The sequence below is a fragment of the Hyperolius riggenbachi genome, chromosome 4, assembly GCF_040937935.1.
Source record: "Hyperolius riggenbachi isolate aHypRig1 chromosome 4, aHypRig1.pri, whole genome shotgun sequence".
NCBI lineage: Eukaryota > Metazoa > Chordata > Amphibia > Anura > Hyperoliidae > Hyperolius > Hyperolius riggenbachi.
In genome coordinates this window covers 102774404-102795631 of record NC_090649.1, presented here as the reverse complement: position 1 = coordinate 102795631, position 21228 = coordinate 102774404, and the positions used below count along the sequence as shown (strand labels likewise).

Sequence of the window (21228 nt, the reverse complement as noted above, 5' to 3'; positions counted from 1 at the left end):
GATTCACTTCCACCTTCAATACCCTCCAACGAGCCCTCAAGGCTCACCTTTCATGATCGTCAAACACCCCACATCAGTACCAAAATACGTTTTGCTGGGCACCCTCTCAACAGACACACCTATTATACTTACCCCCACCCTTTAGATTGCAAGCCTTTGGCAGGGACCTCGCCCCTAGCGTTTCCAGCTTGATTATGCAATCTGTCTGACACCCTTCTTGCGGACTAGAACAGACTATTTTACAACAAAGACACAGAACTACTGTTATCAAAAACATTTGCATGATCTGCGTTTTCTCGTGAGTGCCTTGTATGTCCCACCTTGTAGGTTAACCCATTTATCTATTGTACAAGAGCTGCATACCATGTTGCTTTATAAATACAATAAATAATAACTATAATAATGAAGGCCCTTACTTATGCACAGTTTTCACTTCTGAAAAACTGCATCTTACAGAAATCCCATATAAAAGTTCCATAAATAGTTCCATCCAGCATGATACACTCCTATAATGAGGACAATCCACATTCCAGGAAAGAAGTCCAGAAATAAAGCAGATTTGGCCAACTGTGATAAGAAGTGTTTACATATTTTAGTTATGAGTGGGATTCATTTTTCCTTGAGAACGAGGGCAGGAATGCTTTACTGCAACACCCATCCTTCTCACAGAAGGGAGCTTTGATGTTAGGAGGAGTTGGGAAATATGCTTAGTAGGCAGAACTGTGTATCCAAATAGAAGTTGAACACCCAGCACCAGTTGCTTAGACCGGCAGGTCGGGAACCTTGGGTGCAGCACCAATGTGCCGCCGGCTGAAGTAAATCAATGTGCATAGAAGAAATCAAATTTCCGGGCACCAATGGTTTGCAGTCACCCTTTATTCAGTTCCCGACACCTTTCCAAACGTAAATCAATCTTAGGCCTTACAGCCGTTTCGCAGGATGACCCGCTTCTTCAGAGGCAAGATAATTACTTGCCTCTGAAGAAGCGGGTCATCCTGCGAAACGGCTGTAAGGCCTAAGATTGATTTACGTTTGGAAAGGTGTCGGGAACTGAATAAAGGGTGACTGCAAACCATTGGTGCCCGGAAATTTGATTTCTTCTATGCACTTAGTAGGCAGAACACAGTGAGAGAAGTCAAGAGATTTTCATGAACGGTTATGGCTTTATCACACGTCATCTTCACATTTCACACGATGGGAAAATACAAAAAAGGAACGTGCCGTGTCTCATGTTTCACCCAACGGGGATTTAATGTTAGACAATTCATGACATGAGTTTATCAACTCATATTTTTTCAGACACACTACTGCAAACACCTCTAGGTGGTACATATTTTCTCTCCGCAGTACTTGCATTCCTGCAGAACAGGGGAAAAAAAAAAACACTCTGTTCTAAACATTTATCTGGAAAAGAAAAACAATGGGATACACATGCTACCATCTTTACAGGACAACTATCCTTAAAGTTTTTGGGTTTTTTAAAATATTCTGTATTAGGGTTCACAATACCACTAGTACACTTCATTTATTCCCACAGTTTCTCTCTGCTTTAAAATCACCCTTCACTCCTAAGGGCTGGTTCACACGTTTGGTGGCGGCGTGTTTGGGCTTTCAGTGGCTTCCCCTCGCTATCAGCGCTTTCCGCCCACACAGATGCGTCGGTTAAGCAACCCTGTCCAGGGTCGCTACAAACGACAGGGAAATCCAGGATCGGTATGCCACGTTCACACAAACGCTGGTAAAAGCCCAGTTCAAATGCTTCCATTCACATGAATGGGATCGTTTAACAACAAGTACCGAACACTAGCGGTAAATGCCCGTCAAGCGTTTATGTGAACCAGCCCTCACACAGATCACAAATACTTCACTGTGTTCTCCTCACAGCATAGAGGAGAGTCTGAGGAGGAAAGCTGATCAGAGTAGGTAACAGGTAGCTAGATGTGCTGTAATACTGTATTACTGTCATATGACTAGCAGTCAGGAGCTGATGAGTCTGCACGGACGAAACACGTAGGGTGGAGCAAGGAGCGTCTGACGTCACTAGGAGAACACTGGCTGGTGACCTGAGACCCACGTGACAGAGGTGGGGAAGAGATGCTGGAGCCACCTTTAGAGTACGGACATCGCTGGGATGATATGTTTATAATTCTACACGAGTGCACTGCATAGCGCGGGCTGCTATTCCTATCTAACAGTTTTATGCGATGATGGTTTTATTGTTTATGTTTTTTATATGAATGTGGATTAAAAATTGGTTGCTACACTGAAGTTTGGCTCTGATTTCTGAACAAAACACTAGACCCACTTGTTCTGTGAGGTAGATGAAATCTGGTGAGCTGTTTTTTTAAAGGGGACAGAGTGACGAAGCACGGTGTGGAGCACTTGGGGTTGTCACTTATTCACTGGTAGCATGCCGTTAATTGGATACTATAGAAGTAATGCACTATGTCTAGGAAATTTTATTTGCAGTGAACTGTATGTTGAAGTGGAGGAGTGCTATGTAACCTTAATCTATTTAGGCGATTACTGGACTACACACTAAAGAAATTGGTCCTAGTACTTGTGGTAATGTGTGCCCTAACATCAGCCCCATTTCTAGGGGTGAGGCACCATCCTGAGTGCTGTGAGGGAGGGGGGCGTTGCGGCTTTATCGGTACTCAGCCGCGGGGAGGGGAGCCTGACCTCTCCCTCTTCCCGGGGCCCCCCTCCCTGCTCTCCCCCATTTGCAGAGTAAGTGCAGTGGGAAGCCTCGTATTAGCAACTCGCCTCCCTTCCTGCTCCAAGCATGCTCACTTGCCGCTGGTCTCCTCCGTCTGCATAGCCGCTTATACACTCTCTACTTCCTGCTAATCAGGAAGTAGGGAGCGTATAAGCAGCTATGCAGACGGAGGAGACCAGCAGCAAGTGAGGGGCGATTGGAGCGGGAAGGGAGGTGAGTTGCTAATACGAGGCTTCCCGCTGCAATACTCTGCAATTTTCTCCCCAAACCCTCGCCCGGGGTGCAATTTAGCCTGGAAACTGCACTGCCTAACATACAGCATTTAAAAAACAAAAAAAGTTGTTTTAGTTGATGGATGTCCTTTAAGGTCTGGGAGGCATTGCGCTCCAATACAAAGTATACGAGCACTGCAAAATCACTTTTGAAATCGCTTTTCAAAAGCAATTTTGTGGCGATTTGCGGGCAGATTGTAATTTTTAAAAAATAAAGTTTAACAAACTTTATTTGTCCTGAAGTCCCGCTTCTGTCCGTAGCCCCGCACCCCAGCAGAAGTTGTCACAGGCGCTTCTCTTATTGGAGCTAGAGAAGCACCAGGACACCTGGTAAGTATAATGAACTTTATTCACACAGGTAAAAAAAAGCAAATCAGAAGTGATGTACAGTTTACAACAGTTAAAATTGTGATCTATGCAGCGCTCAAAGTACCAGACGCATGGAGGCCCTTATATTACTCTCTTCAGATATCTAAAGAGTAAAAATGTGACTTCTCACACATTCCCATTCACAAAATCTGATTTATTTTCACAAAACACAAGATGATCCTTTGTAGAAGTGAATTGCATATATCAAACTAAACTTTTAATAAATCCTCTTAAGAAAATTACTTTGTTTGCATGATAGACATTTTCGAGGTAGGGTAAATTATTCAGAATTCATACGAGTCTGTCATCCAGACAGATCTATAAGAATTACCCACTGACACTCGACTAATTCGCTTGTATTGTCTAAATCAAAAAGATACCCCCCACACCAAAACCAACATGTTTCAACTCCTTAAATTGGGGCCCGTCGTCAGGGAAAGTGCTAAGTGATAGGGTTTTAAGTGCTACAGAGATATTACATTGCAATCACATCATGTATGAAAAACAAAAAAAAGTTAGAGCTGAGCGCTCTAGCTCAGTCAGCAAGACTGAACTAGAGAGCAAAGCTCTCACTTATTTTGTTGATGTGATGTGATTGCAATTTAATATCTCTGTAGCACTTAGCACCCTAGCACTTGGCACTTTCCCTGACGACGGCTCCAATTTAAGGAGTTGAAACATGTTGGTTTTGGTGGGGGGGACTTGATTTAGAGAATACAAGCCAATCAGACAAGTGTCAGTGGGTAATTCTTATAGATCTGTCTGGATGACAGACTCATGAATTCTGAATAATTTACCCTACCTCGAAATGTCTATCATGCAAACAAAGTATTTTTCTTAGAGGATTTATTAAAAGTTAAATTTTATATATGTAATTCACTTCTACAAAGGATCATATTGTGCTTTCTCACACATTCAACAGCAAGAACATATTTGGAATACCTATACCAAACATTATGTCAACGGCTTAATTTCTGTCTTTCTCCTAAAGAAATCTCTGATGTGCAGTAGACTTAATTAGTGTACAGATGTGTGGCCTATTTTCACTCCTTTGCACTTTCCTTATGCGTCTTGCATCAAGGTTGTGGTACAACAGCGCGAACTAAGCGGCCATCACCAGATGTCCCATGTTGCATTTTAGCCATACGGCTGCATAAAAATCAGCAAGCCAGAGTCACAAGAGCCATTACAGCTTCCAAAGTTAAATTAGGAGCGATCGTTTACTTCTCCTTTCACTTGCTGCAGTAAACAAAACAAAAAGATAGGAATCCTGGTCTACTATATTGCTGCAAAGCTGTACAGAAGAGAATTAGGCTTGTAAAGTCTCTTATTACGTTTCATGTTCCAATGGACCAGATTGAGAAATTCCTCTCAAGTAGCCCTACACAGGTTGCTTTCAAAAGGTAGTGTCTGGATAGTGTACTGGTTAGGGGTCTGCCTTTGACATGGGAGACCAGGGTTCAAATCCTGGCTAGGTCAAGTATCTATTCAGTAAGGAGTTCAAGGCAAGACTCTCTAACACTGCAAGGTGGCCTCTTGAGCGCGTCCCAGTGGCTGCAGCTTTTGAGCGCTTTGAGTCCGACAGGAGAAAAGCGCTATACAAAATGTTCAGATTATTATTATTATTATTCAAATGATTTATAAGAACTGTCTGGTTTTGAAAATTAACACACTGCAGTGCAAATTTGTGATTTGATTTTGGTCAGATCAGTATACAAATCTGATCTCCTAACTAATCTACTAATGAGATCTACTATGTCCTACATGGGAAAAGACCGCCAGGTGAAGCCACTAAAAGAATGATGATATTCTACTCTCACTTTACCTAACCTACCCCTTGCACTAATTCACCCTACCTTCTCCTAACACTAACTACCCCCTACCTTTAATACAGGGTGTGACGCCATCGATATGACATATCGAATGCGTCATGGGGTTACGAACGCCAGTTCTTCGCAAACCAATCAAACTGACAGTTGTTGGTTTAAAATCCCCTGTTTTTTCTCTTATTCTCTGGCTGCTAACAAACCCTGGCTCTTTGGTAGCTTCTAATTACAAATCCTCACCTACATGGGACAGGGTGTTTCCTGGCCTTATGTGGCCCCCTAGAGAGTTTATAAGCTCATCCATCAGATGAAGGGTAGATATCAGTGACAGAAGCTCATAAATTGCAGCTTTCTCCAGTCTGATCGGCACCAGTCTCAGCAGGAGATCTGACACCTAGGCTGTTTCCTGAGCTTCAAAAGACTTCTGACCTTAGGAAAACCTTTTTTTTTTTATCTCACAAATATGAAATCCATCTTTTGTCATAAAGATGACTTTCCAAATAGGCAACGGCCTTTAGAACCCGCTTATTATGAAATTCGGAACAAACCACACGATTGGATGTTCCCGAATTAAAGGTAAGCCCTGCCAAAGCAGAGATATGCATTTTGGGGTCACCATTCACTCTAAACCCCCCAAGTTTGGTATCAACGTTCTTGAAAAATTCTGACAAACCTAAAAATGTTATTAGATTTAACATAACTTGTACGGTTTGCAGATGAGCACACCTATCATGATTCAGGTAAATTATTGTTTCTATGAGAGGGGCAGAGACCTCCTGCTGCAAAGAGGTGTGTGATCCACGCCCCCTAACCCCTCCTTGCTGGAGTGGGGGCTATAACCACAGAGAGCCCAGAAAGCTCTGGGTCCTTTACCTTCAATCTGATGCCTAGTAACATCCTGGCAGCCCGCAAGGACACGGGCCAAAACCTCCATCTTGGAACTATTTCTAACAAAGGCCTGTTGGCCGCATGGCAACCGCCATTTTGGGACTTTCGCCAAAGATTTGCGATTGCCGCATGGACTACCAATAACGGTATTTGAACTGTATATAATCGGACATTGTTTCTTTTCCTCTCTTCCCTCTGTCAAATCAATCTGTTCTAAAATAAGCTGTGTGTATGTAGTTTAGAAATAAACTAACGATTTTATCGTTCAGTCTTGTGCCTTTTCTGGTCATCTGATTGCTGCTATAACGAATCTGCCCTCTGAAGAGTCAGTCATACTACCGCATTGTTTTATGATTTGCTTATAAATTGTTGATTTGCTAGCTAGGTTGTAAATAACCGTTTCTTCCTTCTAGGATTAGCTAGTACCAGATTTCCTGTGCGAAATCGATAACTTTCGTTTCTCGATTGTAAATACAATTCGAGATTGCATCATATAGGGACCCAGTAACCTTTCTTTAACGTCACATTGCTCACAGTCTTAAAGCCGTCGGAAGTGACTATTCCCTGAACGGTGACTGGAGCGTGCTGAACGTGATTGGGCTGGCTACCGTATTATGATAGCGTTAGGGTCTCTTCGCCCTAGTTGGAGACTGTCTGCTCCATTCATCCAATCAGGCAGTGGTGGCAGTGTATTTACCCGATTTTCAGCGCGAAATCGATATTTTTAGTTTACTGATTGTATATACAATCAGAATTGTACATGTATGGGCACCTCCAACCAATCTTAACCGTCTACTATGTACACAATGAATTTGCCTCCAGCAGTCTCTAGTGCATGAGACCTGCATGGCAACAGTGGCCTAGTAATACGGGATCGGTGGAGGTTTGTCCCATTACATATTGTCGGCAGCTGCGCGACCAATCTTTGTCAGTCTGTTCACCGTACTTCCTGCGTATGCTAACGGGAGCAGATTAAGACGGGATTGGCACGCTCTGTCGCCTTTTTTCTTTCCTCTGACGATCCAGCAACCGGTCTCGTTGTCCGTCTGCGCCCGTACTTCGGGACGCTAACGGGAGCAGACCTCGACGGGATCGCGGGGCTGGATTGTCACACAGGGGTCTCAAACTCAATGCAAAGTGGGCACAAATTGAGCTCTGTGAACAAGTTGAGGGCCAACCTTAATGTCTAGTGGCCAACTCATTCCCTTATAAAGTTCCCTGGTGTCTAATAGCCCTCCTCCATCCTCTATACAGACAGTTCCCTGATGTTTAGTGGTCCTCCTTCCCCTATATCGTTTTCTGGTGTTTAGTGGCCCCTTGCTTCCCCTACAGTTCATGGTATCTAGTGCTGTTCCTCTCCTCATATGGCTTCCCTGGTGATCTAGGGTTTACCCTCCAATATAGCTTCTCTGGTTGTCCTAAGTGGGCCAAACATAATGCAAAATGGGGAAACCACCTGGGGCCAAATCTAATGGCTCCAAGGGACAGATGTGGCCCACGGCCGGAGTTTGACATGTATGTTTTAACATTACCCATCCCCTCCTGCACATTACCGCCTATCTACTACAAGTCGGGCACCTAAACTATACACTGGGTGCTTCTATAAGCTGCAGTTAACATTGTGGTCTATGGTGGTGCCCAAATGACCTCCCTCAGTTGTACTGTACTGCTTAAAGCAAACCTGTGATCTTAAAAAAAAAAAAAGGAGAGAAAGCCACATACTTATCTCGTGTAGAGGGAAGCCCCAGGATCCAGCGCTGGAACCCTCTGGACATTTGGGCCACATTCCCGTCCGTGAAGGAGTGCAGCCCCACTGCACTACTATGCCTCGCACCTATGCAGTAGCACAGAGACGCTTGGGCTCAGCAGAAAAAGTAGAGCTTGAACAACTCTGTGCTAGTGCGGAGGCATCCTGCATAGCTCTCAACTGTCCCTCAGTCCCTCTGTCCATTTTTCTCCCTCATTTGTCCCACTTTCAGGACTTATGTACAGATCTATGTAAATATATGTATTTTTCTACTGAAAAATGTGTTTAATTCACTCCAGTCTTTAGTCCCATCCTCTAAATTGATATATTTCTTATTTTCAGATGATAATATACAGGAAAATGAACCAGGATACAAAGGACCAGTGTGGTTTCAATTATAAAATGACATTTATTAAATGTTTATGGTGTGCGTGACTAGGGGTGTGCCGAGGTTAGGGGCATAGCAGGGGTGTGGATTAAAGGGATACTGTAGGGGGGGTCAGGGGAAAATGAGTTGAACTTACCCGGGGCTTCTAACGGTCCCCCGCAGACATCCTGTGTTGGCGCAGCCATTCACCGATGCTCCGGCCCGCCTCCGGTTCACTTCTGGAATTTCAGACTTTAAAGTCTGAAAACCACTGCGCCTGCGTTGCCGTGTCCTCGATCCCGCTGATGTCATCAAGAGCGCACAGCGCAGGCCCAGTATGGTCTGTGCAGTACACTCCTGGTGACATCAGCGGGAGCGAGGACACGGGCGTGCAGGCGCAGTGGTTTTCTGACTTTAAAGTCAGAAATTCCAGAAGTGAACTGGAGGCGGGGCCGGAGCATCGGTGAGTGGCTGCGCCAACACAGGATGTCTGCGGGGGACCATTAGATGCCCCGGGTAAGTTCAGCTCATTTTCCCCCGACCCCCCCTACAGTATCCCTTTAAGTGTCTTTGGGCTTGATTCAGTAAGCAGTGCTAACTGTTAGCACGCTTCTGAAAAGGCCATTATCACGCCGAAACTCAGTTTGGGCTTGTTAAACTCAGATCGCGCGCAAAGACACGTGCGCAAAACTTTGCGCGCGCAGTGCGGTGCACGCGAAGTGCCTATTCACATCTATGCGACGTTTCGCGCGCACTGGACTTAACGCATGCAAAGATTTGTGCGCGGGACTTTGCACGCAATCTGATTTTAGAAACGGTGCTAACCTACTTAGCACCCTGGTTAACACGCCTAAAGTCTTTAGGCGTGCTAAGTAGGTTAGCACCGTTTACTGAATCAAGCTCATACAGAGATGGATGTAGAAGAGGTTTGTGTGTGTGGGGGAGGGGGGGGGGAATTACCCAGCACTGGACTGGTGGAGGCAGGGAGACTGGGGAAGTATCTACATGGGGCACTTTTCCTTCCAAGTACACTTTAAGGCCCCCTGCACGTGATTCCGATTCCGCTTTTTAATTGGTTTTTACATCCGAGTCAGATTTTTAATCTTTACTGCATGCTGCATTTTTTGATCCATTTTTCTGTTGAATGTATTCAGGGAAAATCATGGGGAAACATGAATGTGGAGTCCTGTACATTTTTATACTGTTCTCACAGTAAACATGTGACCTCTACAGTCTCAGATTTGTGGGGTCCCTAATGAATAAACCTTCGCCAGACTACCTGCGATCTGGACCCTGGCCCCACTAAGTTCATGTTGAAATGCCCTGAACTATTTACACCGGCATTCCACAAAATAGTCAACGGCTCCTTACAAGAAGGGTGGTTTCCCTCTACTCTGAAAGAAGCAATCGTCAGGCCTCTACTCAAGAAACCATCCTTAGACCCAGATGCTCTAAACAGCTACAGACCTGTCTCAAACCTCCCCTTTCTGGGAAAAGTTATTGAAAAGGCTGTCTACCTCCAACTTGAAGCCAGGCTCTCCAGAAACAACATCCTTGACCCTCTTCAATCTGGTTTCAGGAAATATCACAGTTGTGAAACAGCCCTCACCCAGATTTGCAATGATCTGCTCATTGCAAGAGACAAGGGTCAATGTTCCATCCTGATTTTGCTCGACCTCTCAGCGGCTTTTGACACAGTCGATCATGAAATCTTACTCAACAGGCTACAAGAGTACTGTGGCATAGATGGCATTGTTCTCCGGTGGTTCAACTCCTTCCTGGCTGGCAGAACACAAAGGGTAGCCTTAGGGCCCTTCCTCTCCAACCCTGTACCACTAAAATACGGTGTACCTCAGGGCGCAATATTATCCCCTTTACTGTTCACCATATACATGCTGCCACTTGGAGAAATCATACAAAAACATGGCCTGACATATCATTGCTATGCTGATGACACCCAGCTATATTTGTCATTCAAACCTGATGTCACAGACCCTACTCCACAAATAAACGCATGCTTAGCTGAGCTTCAGGAGTGGATGAATAATAATTGGCTAAAACTTAATGCTGACAAAACTGAGGTTCTTGTTATCGAGGGCCAGGGCTCAACAGCAAAGCAGCTCCAGTCTCAACCAACACCGCTAAGGATAGGGAGCTCAGACCTGAACAACTCAGACTGTGTGCGCAGCCTGGGAGTACTGATTGATGGGAAATTAAGCTTCAGGAATCAAATCTCAGCTGTTGTGAAACATTCCTTCTTTCACCTAAGGAATATTGCAAGGATTAAACACCTAATTCCTTCAGAGGATCTTCCAACCCTAGTTCATGCCTTCGTCACATCAAGGTTAGACTACTGCAACGTCCTCTACACAGGCCTGCATAAGAAAGACTTACGCCGCCTGCAATTAGTACAGAATGCCGCCGCAAGGCTGTTAACGAGCCAACCCCGCCATTGCCACATAACACCAACCCTGAGCTCACTCCACTGGCTACCGATAAAATGGAGAATTCTGTTTAAGATTGGCTTACTGACATTCAAATCCTTGCACAATCTGGGCCCTGGATACCTGAAGGACTTGTTGCAACTACATCACCCCCCCCCACAATCTTAGATCAAAAGGACGTAACACCTTGGTCACCCCCAGAGTCCACCTCAAAACCTTTGGAGACAGAGCCTTTTGTCATGCTGCCCCTACACTTTGGAACTCCCTGCCACACCCAATCAGGACAGCCCCATCCCTGGAAGCATTTAAGTCTAAACTGAAAACCTACCTTTTCAGTCTGGCATTCATGAACATCTGACTATCTCCTCTGTAACACAACCCAGCCTGAAACCCTGTATTAATCTGAGACACAGCTATGCGCTTTGAGTCCTATGGGAGAAAAGCGCTTTACAAATGTTATTGTATTGTATTATTATAATGAGCTTGGGGCACTGAGCAATAATTGCACCAGCCCCGAGTACAAACAAAATGATTAAGAATTCCACAATTCGACTAAGATAAAATGTGCACTGACTGGGACCCCTGGCTCTGTAGCAGCAGTGGTACCTTTGCTTAATAATTATTAAAATGCATTTGAATTAATTACAATATACTTACAGAGTGTTGAGATTTTTTAAATGTTTGAATGCACCAGCCTGAATATCTTTGATTCGATTGAACCGCAGATCCCTGCAAAGACAAAGGACATTGTTGCAATCAGTGCCTGTGGTCTGACACTATATTTACAACAGACGGACTGTATGAGGGATAGTGACACAAATACAAATATGGTGATTTATTAAACTTTTCTCAACAGTTCTCTCTCTGGAGTTGCTTTCTCACCAACTTAAAGTTTTACAATTTTCCATATATCAATCAGACCCACACTGTTCACATAAAATTACAGTAATCATCTCAAATAGACATTTAAAATACAAAAATAAAAATACTGGTATTAGTTACCTTTAAGAATCAATTCTTAGAAAGTACTGAGTACACACCGACACACACACACACACCGACACACACCGACACACACACACACACACACACACACACACACACACACACACCGACACACACACACACACCGACACACACACACACACACACACACACACACACACACACACACACACACACACACACACACACACACACACACACACACACACACACACACACACACACACACACACACACACACACACACACACACACACCTTTAATCACCACAAATGACCAATAATCAATAATATATGAAAAGGTTACGGCATCAAAGACAAATGCAAGGCGCAGCAGTCAGATGTAATTAGTGTTAAATATTTTCAGTCCAAAATGGGAAGCAACAGCTGAAAAAAGCTAGACAGTTCCGTTTCAAACACTCGATGTAGTCTTACTGAAGCAGCGCAATGATCATAACAGTTACCCTCTGGTCAGAGAGTTCAAATAATCCTGTCGGATATGGCCAAAAGTAAGATTTCTGTGAATAAAGCTGACAGCGCAGGACCTTGCTCTACCTAGTGCCTGCTCTGACTGGTGGCTTTGGTGACGGAAGTGCAGTTTCCAATAGCAATCTAGAACCAGGGAGCAAAAGTAGCTATTACACTGTTGAGTAGTTTATTATTACTCATTCATTAAGGTACAAATGCATGAACCAACAATCGCATATATTTCCAATATTTACCAGAGTTTTCCTCTGAGGCCAAAAAGTGACACATCTTTGTTCCCCAGGATCACTCAGCACAATTTTGTACAACCTGCATTGCAATGTATATGTGATTGTTAATGCACTTGCATCTTAAAAGGATACTGTAGGGGGGGGGTCGGGGAAAATAAGTTGAACTTACCCGGGGCTTCTAATGGTCCCCCGCAGACATCCTGTGTTGGCGCAGCCACTCCCCAATGCTCCGGGCCCGCCTCCGGTTCACTTCTGGAATTTCAGACTTTAAAGTCAGAAAACCACTGCCCCTGCGTTGCCATGTCCTCACTCCTGCTGATGTCACCAGGAGTGTACTGCGCAGACACAGACCATACTGGGCCTGCGCTGTGCGCTCTTGGTGACATCAGCGGGATCGAGGACACGGCAACGCAGGCACAGTGGTTTTCTGACTTTAAAGTCTGAAATTCCAGAAGTGAACCGGAGGCGGGGCCGGAGCATCGGTGAGTGGCTGCGCCAACACAGGATGTCTGTGGGGGACCGTTAGAAGCCCCGGGTAAGTTCAACTCATTTTCCCCTGACCCCCCTACAGTATCCCTTTAAGAATGATCAATAATAGACCGCTCAACAGTGCAAGAACCTCTGCTCCTTAAAGGACCACTGTCGCAAAAATCTTAAAATGTAAAACATATGTAAACATTTACAGATAAGAAGTATGTTTCTTCCAGAATAAAAAGAATGAGCCATACATTACTTTTCTCCTATGTTGCTGTCACTTACAGTAGGTTGTAGAAATCTGACAGAAACGACAGGTTTTGGACTAGCTCATGTCCTCAGGGTTTTCTTCATTTTCAAAAGCACTTTGTGAATGGCAGTTGCTCCATCAAACTGCCCCCAAAAAAAAGTGTACGGTGAGCAGGGAGGCTGACCAGCATCTATATACAAATCCTTTTTAGGGAGTGTCTTTATAAAGAACAAAGTCCATGCTGAGAATGCCCCATGGAGAGATGGACTTGCCCAAAACCTGTCGGTAATGTCAGATTTCTACTATTTACTGTAAGTGACAGCAACAAAGGAAAAAGTAATTTATGGCTCATTTTCCTCTGGAAGAAATGTACTTCTTATTTATATGTGTTTACATATATTTTAAATTTTAAGATTTTAAAGACAGTGGTCCTTTAATGAACTTTGAAACTCTGCTGTGTTTATCTTGAGCACATTGAGCTATACCTACCCTGGATCCTTACACAAGGCTATAACTGCCGATCTCGCTGTGGGCCAGCAGAGTTTCTACATTGCCTTACATCCAGAACCACCCAGACTATAAATGATGGAGGGCCAGAAGTGACATCACTGGCAGGACAGCCAATAGTAAATTCATTTTAAGAAATATGCTTTCTTTCTACAGGGCTCATTATCAGCACATTTTTTTAAACAATGAGTGGCCCAAAAAATTATAAACACCCCTTATTTGAAAGTAAACCAGTCAAACAGTGATGTAAAGAGATGTGTAGACTTAAGTTTATTACTTGACAAAATGTTACATTTAATAATTAGCATCTGCAGCCATCACTGAGATCAGATCCCTATAAAGGGAACAACTTCTGAAAGCTATGGTATACCACCTCAGATACGCCGTGGTGATATATGGTACATATACACACAGACACACGCCTTATGAAAATGTTCACATTGTTTTATGCAAATTTGAATGCAAATTTTCACATGCATCTATTGTAATTGACAAGCTATCCGCTTTTTTGGGGATCAGAATGGACTACAAAACCACATTCAATGGAAACTATTCTATTGAAATTACATTGCACTCAGTACTAAGGCCCCAAGACATGCAGGTATGCTAAGGTTTCTTATTAGAAATCTCTGTACACTTTGCAAAATCCGTGTTATGGATACAGCCCCTATATCCCTGTGACACCCAAAATAGGAATAATACAGTGGGTTGCAAAAGTATTCGGCCCCCTTGAAGTTTTCCACATTTTGTCACATTACTGCCACAAACATGCATCAATCTTATTGGAATTCCAAGTGAAAGACCAATACAAAGTGGTGTACATGTGAGAAGTGGATCGAAATTCATACATCATTCCAAACATTTATTACAAATAAATAACTGCAAAGTGGGGTGTGAGTAATTATTCGGCCCCCTTTGATCTGAGTGCAGTCAGTTGCCTATAGACATTGCCTGATGAGTGCTAATGACTAAATAGAGTGCACCCGTGTGTAATCTAATGTCAGTACAAATACAGCTGCTCTGTCAGGGCCTTAGAGGTTGTCTAAGAGAATATTGGGAGCAACAACACCGTGAAGTCCAAAGAACACACAAGACAAGTCCAAGATAGGTCAGGGATCAAGTTATTGAGAAATTTAAAGCAGGCTTAAAGTTGGCCACTAACGGTCCAATTTCTAGCGAAAAATTGTTCAAACGATCAGAAATTCTGATCGGATAAAAAATCGTTCACTACACCATCAACTAACCAATCATTGCTTCCTATCTATCACGACCACCAAGAAAATCCAAATTTTTATTCGACGAAAATTCATTCGGGCGACATTTTTTTCACTCGTTCATAATCGATTGTGTCCACCAATGGAGATTATTTACAACCAGTCTGATCAGAATTTCTGATCGCTCGAACGATTTTTCGCTAGAAATTGGACCGTTAGTGGCCAGCTTTAGGCTACAAAAAGATTTCCAAAGCCTTGAACATCCCAAGGAGCACTGTTCAAGCGATCATTCAGAAAACTTCAAGGGGGCCGAATACTTTTGCGACCCACTGTATATGCCAGACTACATTTCCCTGCATCTCATATTACATTGGAAAAGGTTCTCTTTGCCAATAACATTTCTATAGAGCTTTTCCCCTCCAATAAAAGATCATTCACACGAAAGCACGCATGCACGAGCGCATTTTATGCATGCGCTCCAATCGCACGACATACACGTCCTGGTACGTTTAAGCACAGACATCAGCAGCCGCAATGTGATAAAACCCATCAGGAAAATGTGTGCATCATGCTATAAGATGTTCCCAGACGCATTACATTGCAACGCATAGGAACGCACATCTGTATTGTGAATAGTAACATGAAAGTCTATGGACTTTCACACTACTATGTGGATTGCATACTATGTGCAGCGAGACAAAACGGACTGTGCAGCACATAGTGTGAACAAACCCTAAAGCGCTAATACAGTCGTCAAGGGAGAGCCGCTAGTGGATGGCCCCCTCCAGACCAAACGCCCTGGTGCGGTCGCAAACTCTGCATCCACAAGCATGCAGTGCAGCTCCCTGAGTTAAACAGGCCTAACGTTTATCAGAAAATAACCCCTTTCCATACATTAATCTGCTAATCACATGAAAAAAAAATGACTTCATAGAGTGACAAACATGCCAGCATTGCAGTTTTCTTTCTCCTGTGCGGTGTGGAGCCAGGTTTTTTTACTTTATCCCAGGAAAAAAAATCTCTGAGGCATATTTGGGTTAAATAAACATTCACAAAGCACAAATTGAACCCTTTTTATTGAATTCTTTATACTGAAGACTTCATTTTCTAAAGACAAGCAAATACCAGCTTTGTTTAAACTGTACAGTAAAGCTCTGCAAGGCTCCTGGGCCTAGCCAATGTTTGGGTAGATCCAGCCTTTGTGCTGGCGCAGGGTTAGTCTCCAGCTCTCACTTGGCAGCCCCCATTGCCAGCGGGCACAAGTCGTCTGAGGTTGGAATCAGTTTTACGCTAGACCTGGAAAGCAGCCGTCTTGTGAGTAACTCTTGTGCGCTCAGGGTGACTCACTCCCAGTCATCAGCAACTCTTTGATTCTAGTTTATAATTCTCACAAAAACTCTACCTCCAGGCTGAACACACAGACTGATGGGACGCAGAATGATGGGAAATTTCAGGCCAAGAATGCTAATTGTGTTATCTTGTAGGAAGAAAGTCATTTTACGTCCATCTGAGTCCTTTTAAGACATGATGGCATCAGTATTTCTATATCTTTGTTATTATAATAGTCTTTAAGTCGAGATAAAGGGGGAAGAAAAACAGCAAGTGTATGTCTGGCCTTTAATTGCTGCTAATGGGGGATGACTGGGAGAGAACTCTGTGCAGAGAAAAAAAGCAAAGAGAGTGCCCTAGAAAACGGGAAGCATTTGAATACAGTCATCACCATTGTTCTTTGTACTGCCCTATTAACGTGTAAGTTCAACCTCAGTAAAATTTGCCACAAATGTATCACTGTTACATTTTTTTGGAATTAAATATAAAAACTTCCTTTCCGTTTTAAGTTTACAACTAGATATCACTCACAAGTTGGCAAATTGTGTTAAGGGTGGTTACACACACACACCATACAATCTTGATTGCAACAATCCTACGACATCTATGTAGTGTGGGGGCCAACAGATTGAAAATACTTTCAAAAAATGAGCTTGGTAAGCTTGCAGACCACATGGAAGGGGTAAAGTTTGCACAATAAAGATGATATGGTATATGGCCAGCCTTAGGAATATTGTGGAGAGGGTGGGTGCTTCCACGATCAGTGTTAAAGTAAAACTGTAGTCATTACATTACATCAGTACAGAGAAGCCCCTGCACATTACAGTGGCTTCCCAGATGTCCACGACCCCTCTGCTAGTGGCCAAGACCCTCTTCACAGCCACACTTCCCTCAGTGTACGCATGCGGCCACAATAAGCAAGTGTAAAGTACGGCCCAAGCCTACCAAGTATCACAGAGCTGCTCATGCATGGAAAAAAAGCCATGCATGAGTGACTCCATGCTACTGCGCAGGCTGCACTTTGCGTCTGTGCAGTGTGCCCCGGGCTTGAGGGAAGTGCAGCCGCAAGTAAGTCGACTTTAATGTCAAGTATTCTTTAGAGCAGGGGTGTCAAATTCAAATACAAAGTGAGCCAACATTGAACACTGGGACCAAGTCGCAGGCCAACCTTAAAGTCTATTGTCCTTCCTCCACTATACAGTTCCCTGGTGTCTAGTGGCCCTCCTCCGCCCCCTACACAGTTCCCTGGAGTATGCCATTTTCCTCCTCCCTCCACCAAAAGACTTCTCTAATGATCTACAGCTTCACCTCAAATATAGCTTCTCTGGTGGTCTAGGGTGGGCCTCCTCCGCTGTCAGCCCTGAGCACCCTGCGGCAAGGGGTCCGTTGCTACACTGAACACAGTTACCACTGCACACATGATTGAGTATGACTGTGGAAACCACTTGCAGGCCAAATGTAATGGCTTTGGTGGCCACATTTGGCCTGTGGGCTAGAGTTTGACATGTACGCTGTAGAGTGTCCAAGCACAGCACAGGAGGGGTTTAGGAAGATCTGGGAAGCCTCTGAACCATCCAGAGACTATCCCATTACTGGGGTAAGTATTTTTTTTTTTGGGGGGGGGGGCTACAAGAACGCTTTACCCTTGTAACGTCTGGCAATAATCTTAGTAGATTGTAGGGTTGGACTAAACGGGTGGCTTATTTCTCAACAAAAGTGGAGATTGAGTATAAATCATGCATTTCACATAAAAATGCCATCATCGCTGACCAATGTTTATTTTCTGTGTTTATTTACAACAGGCCTATTCAAACAGATTTATGTGCCGTACATAAAGCCACTCACATCTGTAACTACCAGTATATGTTTTCATAATACGAAATAGAAGCCCCCCCCCCCCCCCCCCCCCAAAAAAAAAACATCAATACATTGAGGAAACAAACTGAATGCAGACCAGGGATGTGGAGTCGGTACAAACATCATCTTACTCCAGCTCCTCAGTTTATGACACCGACTCCAGGTACCCAAAATGGCTCAGACTCCTCGACTCCAACTCCTTAGTCTAATACTTACCAAGGCTGTGGATTTGGTACAAAAATCATCCGACTCAGACTCCTCAGTTTATGAAACCACCGACTCCACAGCCCTGATGCAGACCACTGCATAAGACCTCTAAACCTATAAACAACCCTGGGATAACGGTTACCCAAAACTATCTTTTCGGATTTCTTCAGGTGAAAGTTTACCTGTGATCAGTATACAGATAAGCTGTTTAGCTACCTCCCAAGCAGCCCATAGAGACAGGAGGTAGGAGAAGAACAGGCAGTGCTCCACTGTAGTCAGCAGCAGGAACTACAGTTTGTTGGCCCGGTAGCATCTAGTTTGGTGGATTCCAGGAGGTGGATGCTGCAGATGTCAAGAGACATCTGCACTCCTAAACTATTGTAATGAACGAATCTGAAATTAAAGTGTGTGTAATTCTAGCCACTGTGCCGCACTCTTAAAAAAGCTGTTTTGTCAAGTTATTTTATGACCCAGAATAAGGATGTGATCACGTGAGGCAGAAAAGTCAAGCTTTAACTGCATGTTTGCTTCAGGGCATTGACTCAAAGTACTCCAGCCAGAGTTACCATGGCAACCATGGACCGAACATTTCCAGAGGGAGAGGTCAGTGGTGACGGACTCCATACTCCTCTTATGACAGATTTACTTTAATATCCGTGTTAACTTTCCAAACATTTTAATCAAAAAACTTAATGTGTTCAGCTACAAATGTTCTTACAAGTGATACCATCTGCGTATAAATGACTTTTGCAAATTTTTTGGCCACTATCTGCATACAGTTCCCTTATTACGACAGTCTGGAGAGTGTTGGTGCTCATCAGCCAGCCATATGGATAACATTTCCACCCAAGGCCACCCTCCATACCACAAGACTGATGTTGAGAGCCATATAGGTATGTCATACAGTATAAACTCAGCTTTATTAAAAGCCAGCAAAACTCCCTAACCCATAAAACATAATTAAAAATCTCAGGATGTCAACATGTTCCAGCCATCTAAGCCCTGTACAATATATACTGACTGAGGGAAAGCAGGAGGGGTCATTTCACCTTCACTACAATTTCACAAATCCTTTGCTTGTACTTCTGATGTTGGTTTAATAAGATAATTACTTTTTGTCTGTCAGTCTACAGCACAGGTGTCAAGGCCAAATGCAGCCCTCCTTGCCATTTTATGTGGCCCTCAAGAGCTTCAAATGAGGATAATTGTAAGCAGTAAAAGAACAATACATTGACTTCCCAACCAAAGGAGCACACAGGTGACACCAGTAACCTATAAAAGACCCCCAACAAAATTAGTATGGAGCTCACCATGTGTGTAAAACATACACTGACCTTCACCTCCCCAACACCATCTCCCCACATAGCAGAGTGGTGCAGCAGAGCAGTGTAATATTTAGCTGCTCCAGCAATGCATTGTGACTTTCTGTTCTTCCTGGCAGCAGTACGCTCTGTGCTTCCATACCTCCTTTTCCCAATCACATGACATGCCTCAGAAGCAAGATCAGGAGGAGCCTAAACCAGTGCTGGAGCCAGTAAATATTAAACTGCTCTACTATATAGAAAAAAGAGCGGGTCCCCAGTGGTCATTAGTTACACCACTTAGATTTAGACTGCTCGATAAATGTTAATTCTAATTTAAGAAAAATTGGTCCGTGACTTAGACTATGTTATAGATTTTGGACCCTTACGTGATTGAGTTTGACACCCCTGGGACTCTACAGTAAAGGTGCCCATACATCTAGCAATGTATGGGCAGAGCGATCAAGATCTCTCCCCATACATAGAGATGTTGCCCGCTTGCCCATGAACCACCCCCCTCCCCCCCACAATTTAAATGCCCCCCTGGAGGCCGTGCAGTGTAAAATCCCACCTGTCCCTCTGCCATGACTCCAGGCCTCCTCCGCTGTCAGCCCTGAGCACCCTGCGGCAAGGGGTCCGTTGCTACACTGAACACAGTTAGCACCGCACACATGATTGAGCACTTTCGACCAAGATCTTTCCAGTATGTCCAATTTATGCATTTGACTGATTCTGGGACTAAAATCGGTCAAAACATCGATCGGGCATGCTTTTTGCAGCACAGATTTTCATCCGATTAAGTAAAGTTATCGAATTGGATGGTTGATTGGGCTGAAAAACTAGTAGATGTATAGGCACCTGAAGAACTCCAAATCTGGACACTTACCAGGTCTTGTAGTGTAAACACTTTTCTCGGGGTAGATCAGAGACTAACATAACTTTATAGCATCTGAACCAAAGTATCAAGCGTTGGTTAGGATCATGAGCTATTCAGAACGAGTTGTCTGCCCCCAGGAAACAGGTGGCACATTTTGCAGTTCTATCCAAAAAGTTGTGCACCAGCAAAGTTGTGCTTTAGGTGCCTAAATAATAGGATATGTGCTTTGAGTTAAGGCAGCTGATCTGAAATTCATAGAAAGTAAAGGCAGGGAATCAGTCCAACAGCTGGGCAACTGGAATTTTTAAAGGGGTATAAAGATGGTAACGTTTATATTCCTCTTATATCAGGTATTCTTTAACATAGACAAGTAGAAACCACTGCTTGTTAAAAGGAAACAGAAGCTCAAAAGACTGCTACAAATGTGTAATAAAGATGGTGGATAATAATGTAACACGACCAATGTGGAAAACAATTTGGAAAAGATATTGAGAATGATGAAAACTCAAAGAAAGGTGCACATAAGCCTTCTAATTAAGATGGCCTGTTAAGGCTAAGGCATAGCTCTGTGGGAAAATGCAAACAACAACAAAAAACAAAACTGCTTATAGTGGAATTTAGCGATGGATGACAGGATGTGTCCCCTAAAACAGCACAAACCCAAACATTACTGTGAAAAGACACCAATTACTATGATGTCTCCGGTTGGGTTCAGGAGAGGAAAGGGTTTTGCAAATGCATAGATCTTGATAAGTGCTCAGACATATGACATTTCTATTTCTGTGGCTGTGAAGGGAAAGGTTTACTTTAAATAAGCCATTTAATTGAAGCCATATAAACCCTGTCAGCACCACTTCCTA

General features: G+C 43.7%; 1 protein-coding gene across 1 annotated transcript in view; it reads right to left on the bottom strand.

Annotated features, from left to right (window-relative positions):
• The window catches only part of PXDN (peroxidasin), a 202144-nt gene that overhangs the window by 110446 nt on the left and 70470 nt on the right, over positions 1 to 21228 (bottom strand). The window contains exon 2 of the mRNA XM_068280372.1: positions 11290 to 11361. Coding sequence (XP_068136473.1) covers positions 11290 to 11361 — 72 coding nt within the window. The remainder of the gene's footprint in view (positions 1 to 11289; positions 11362 to 21228) is intronic.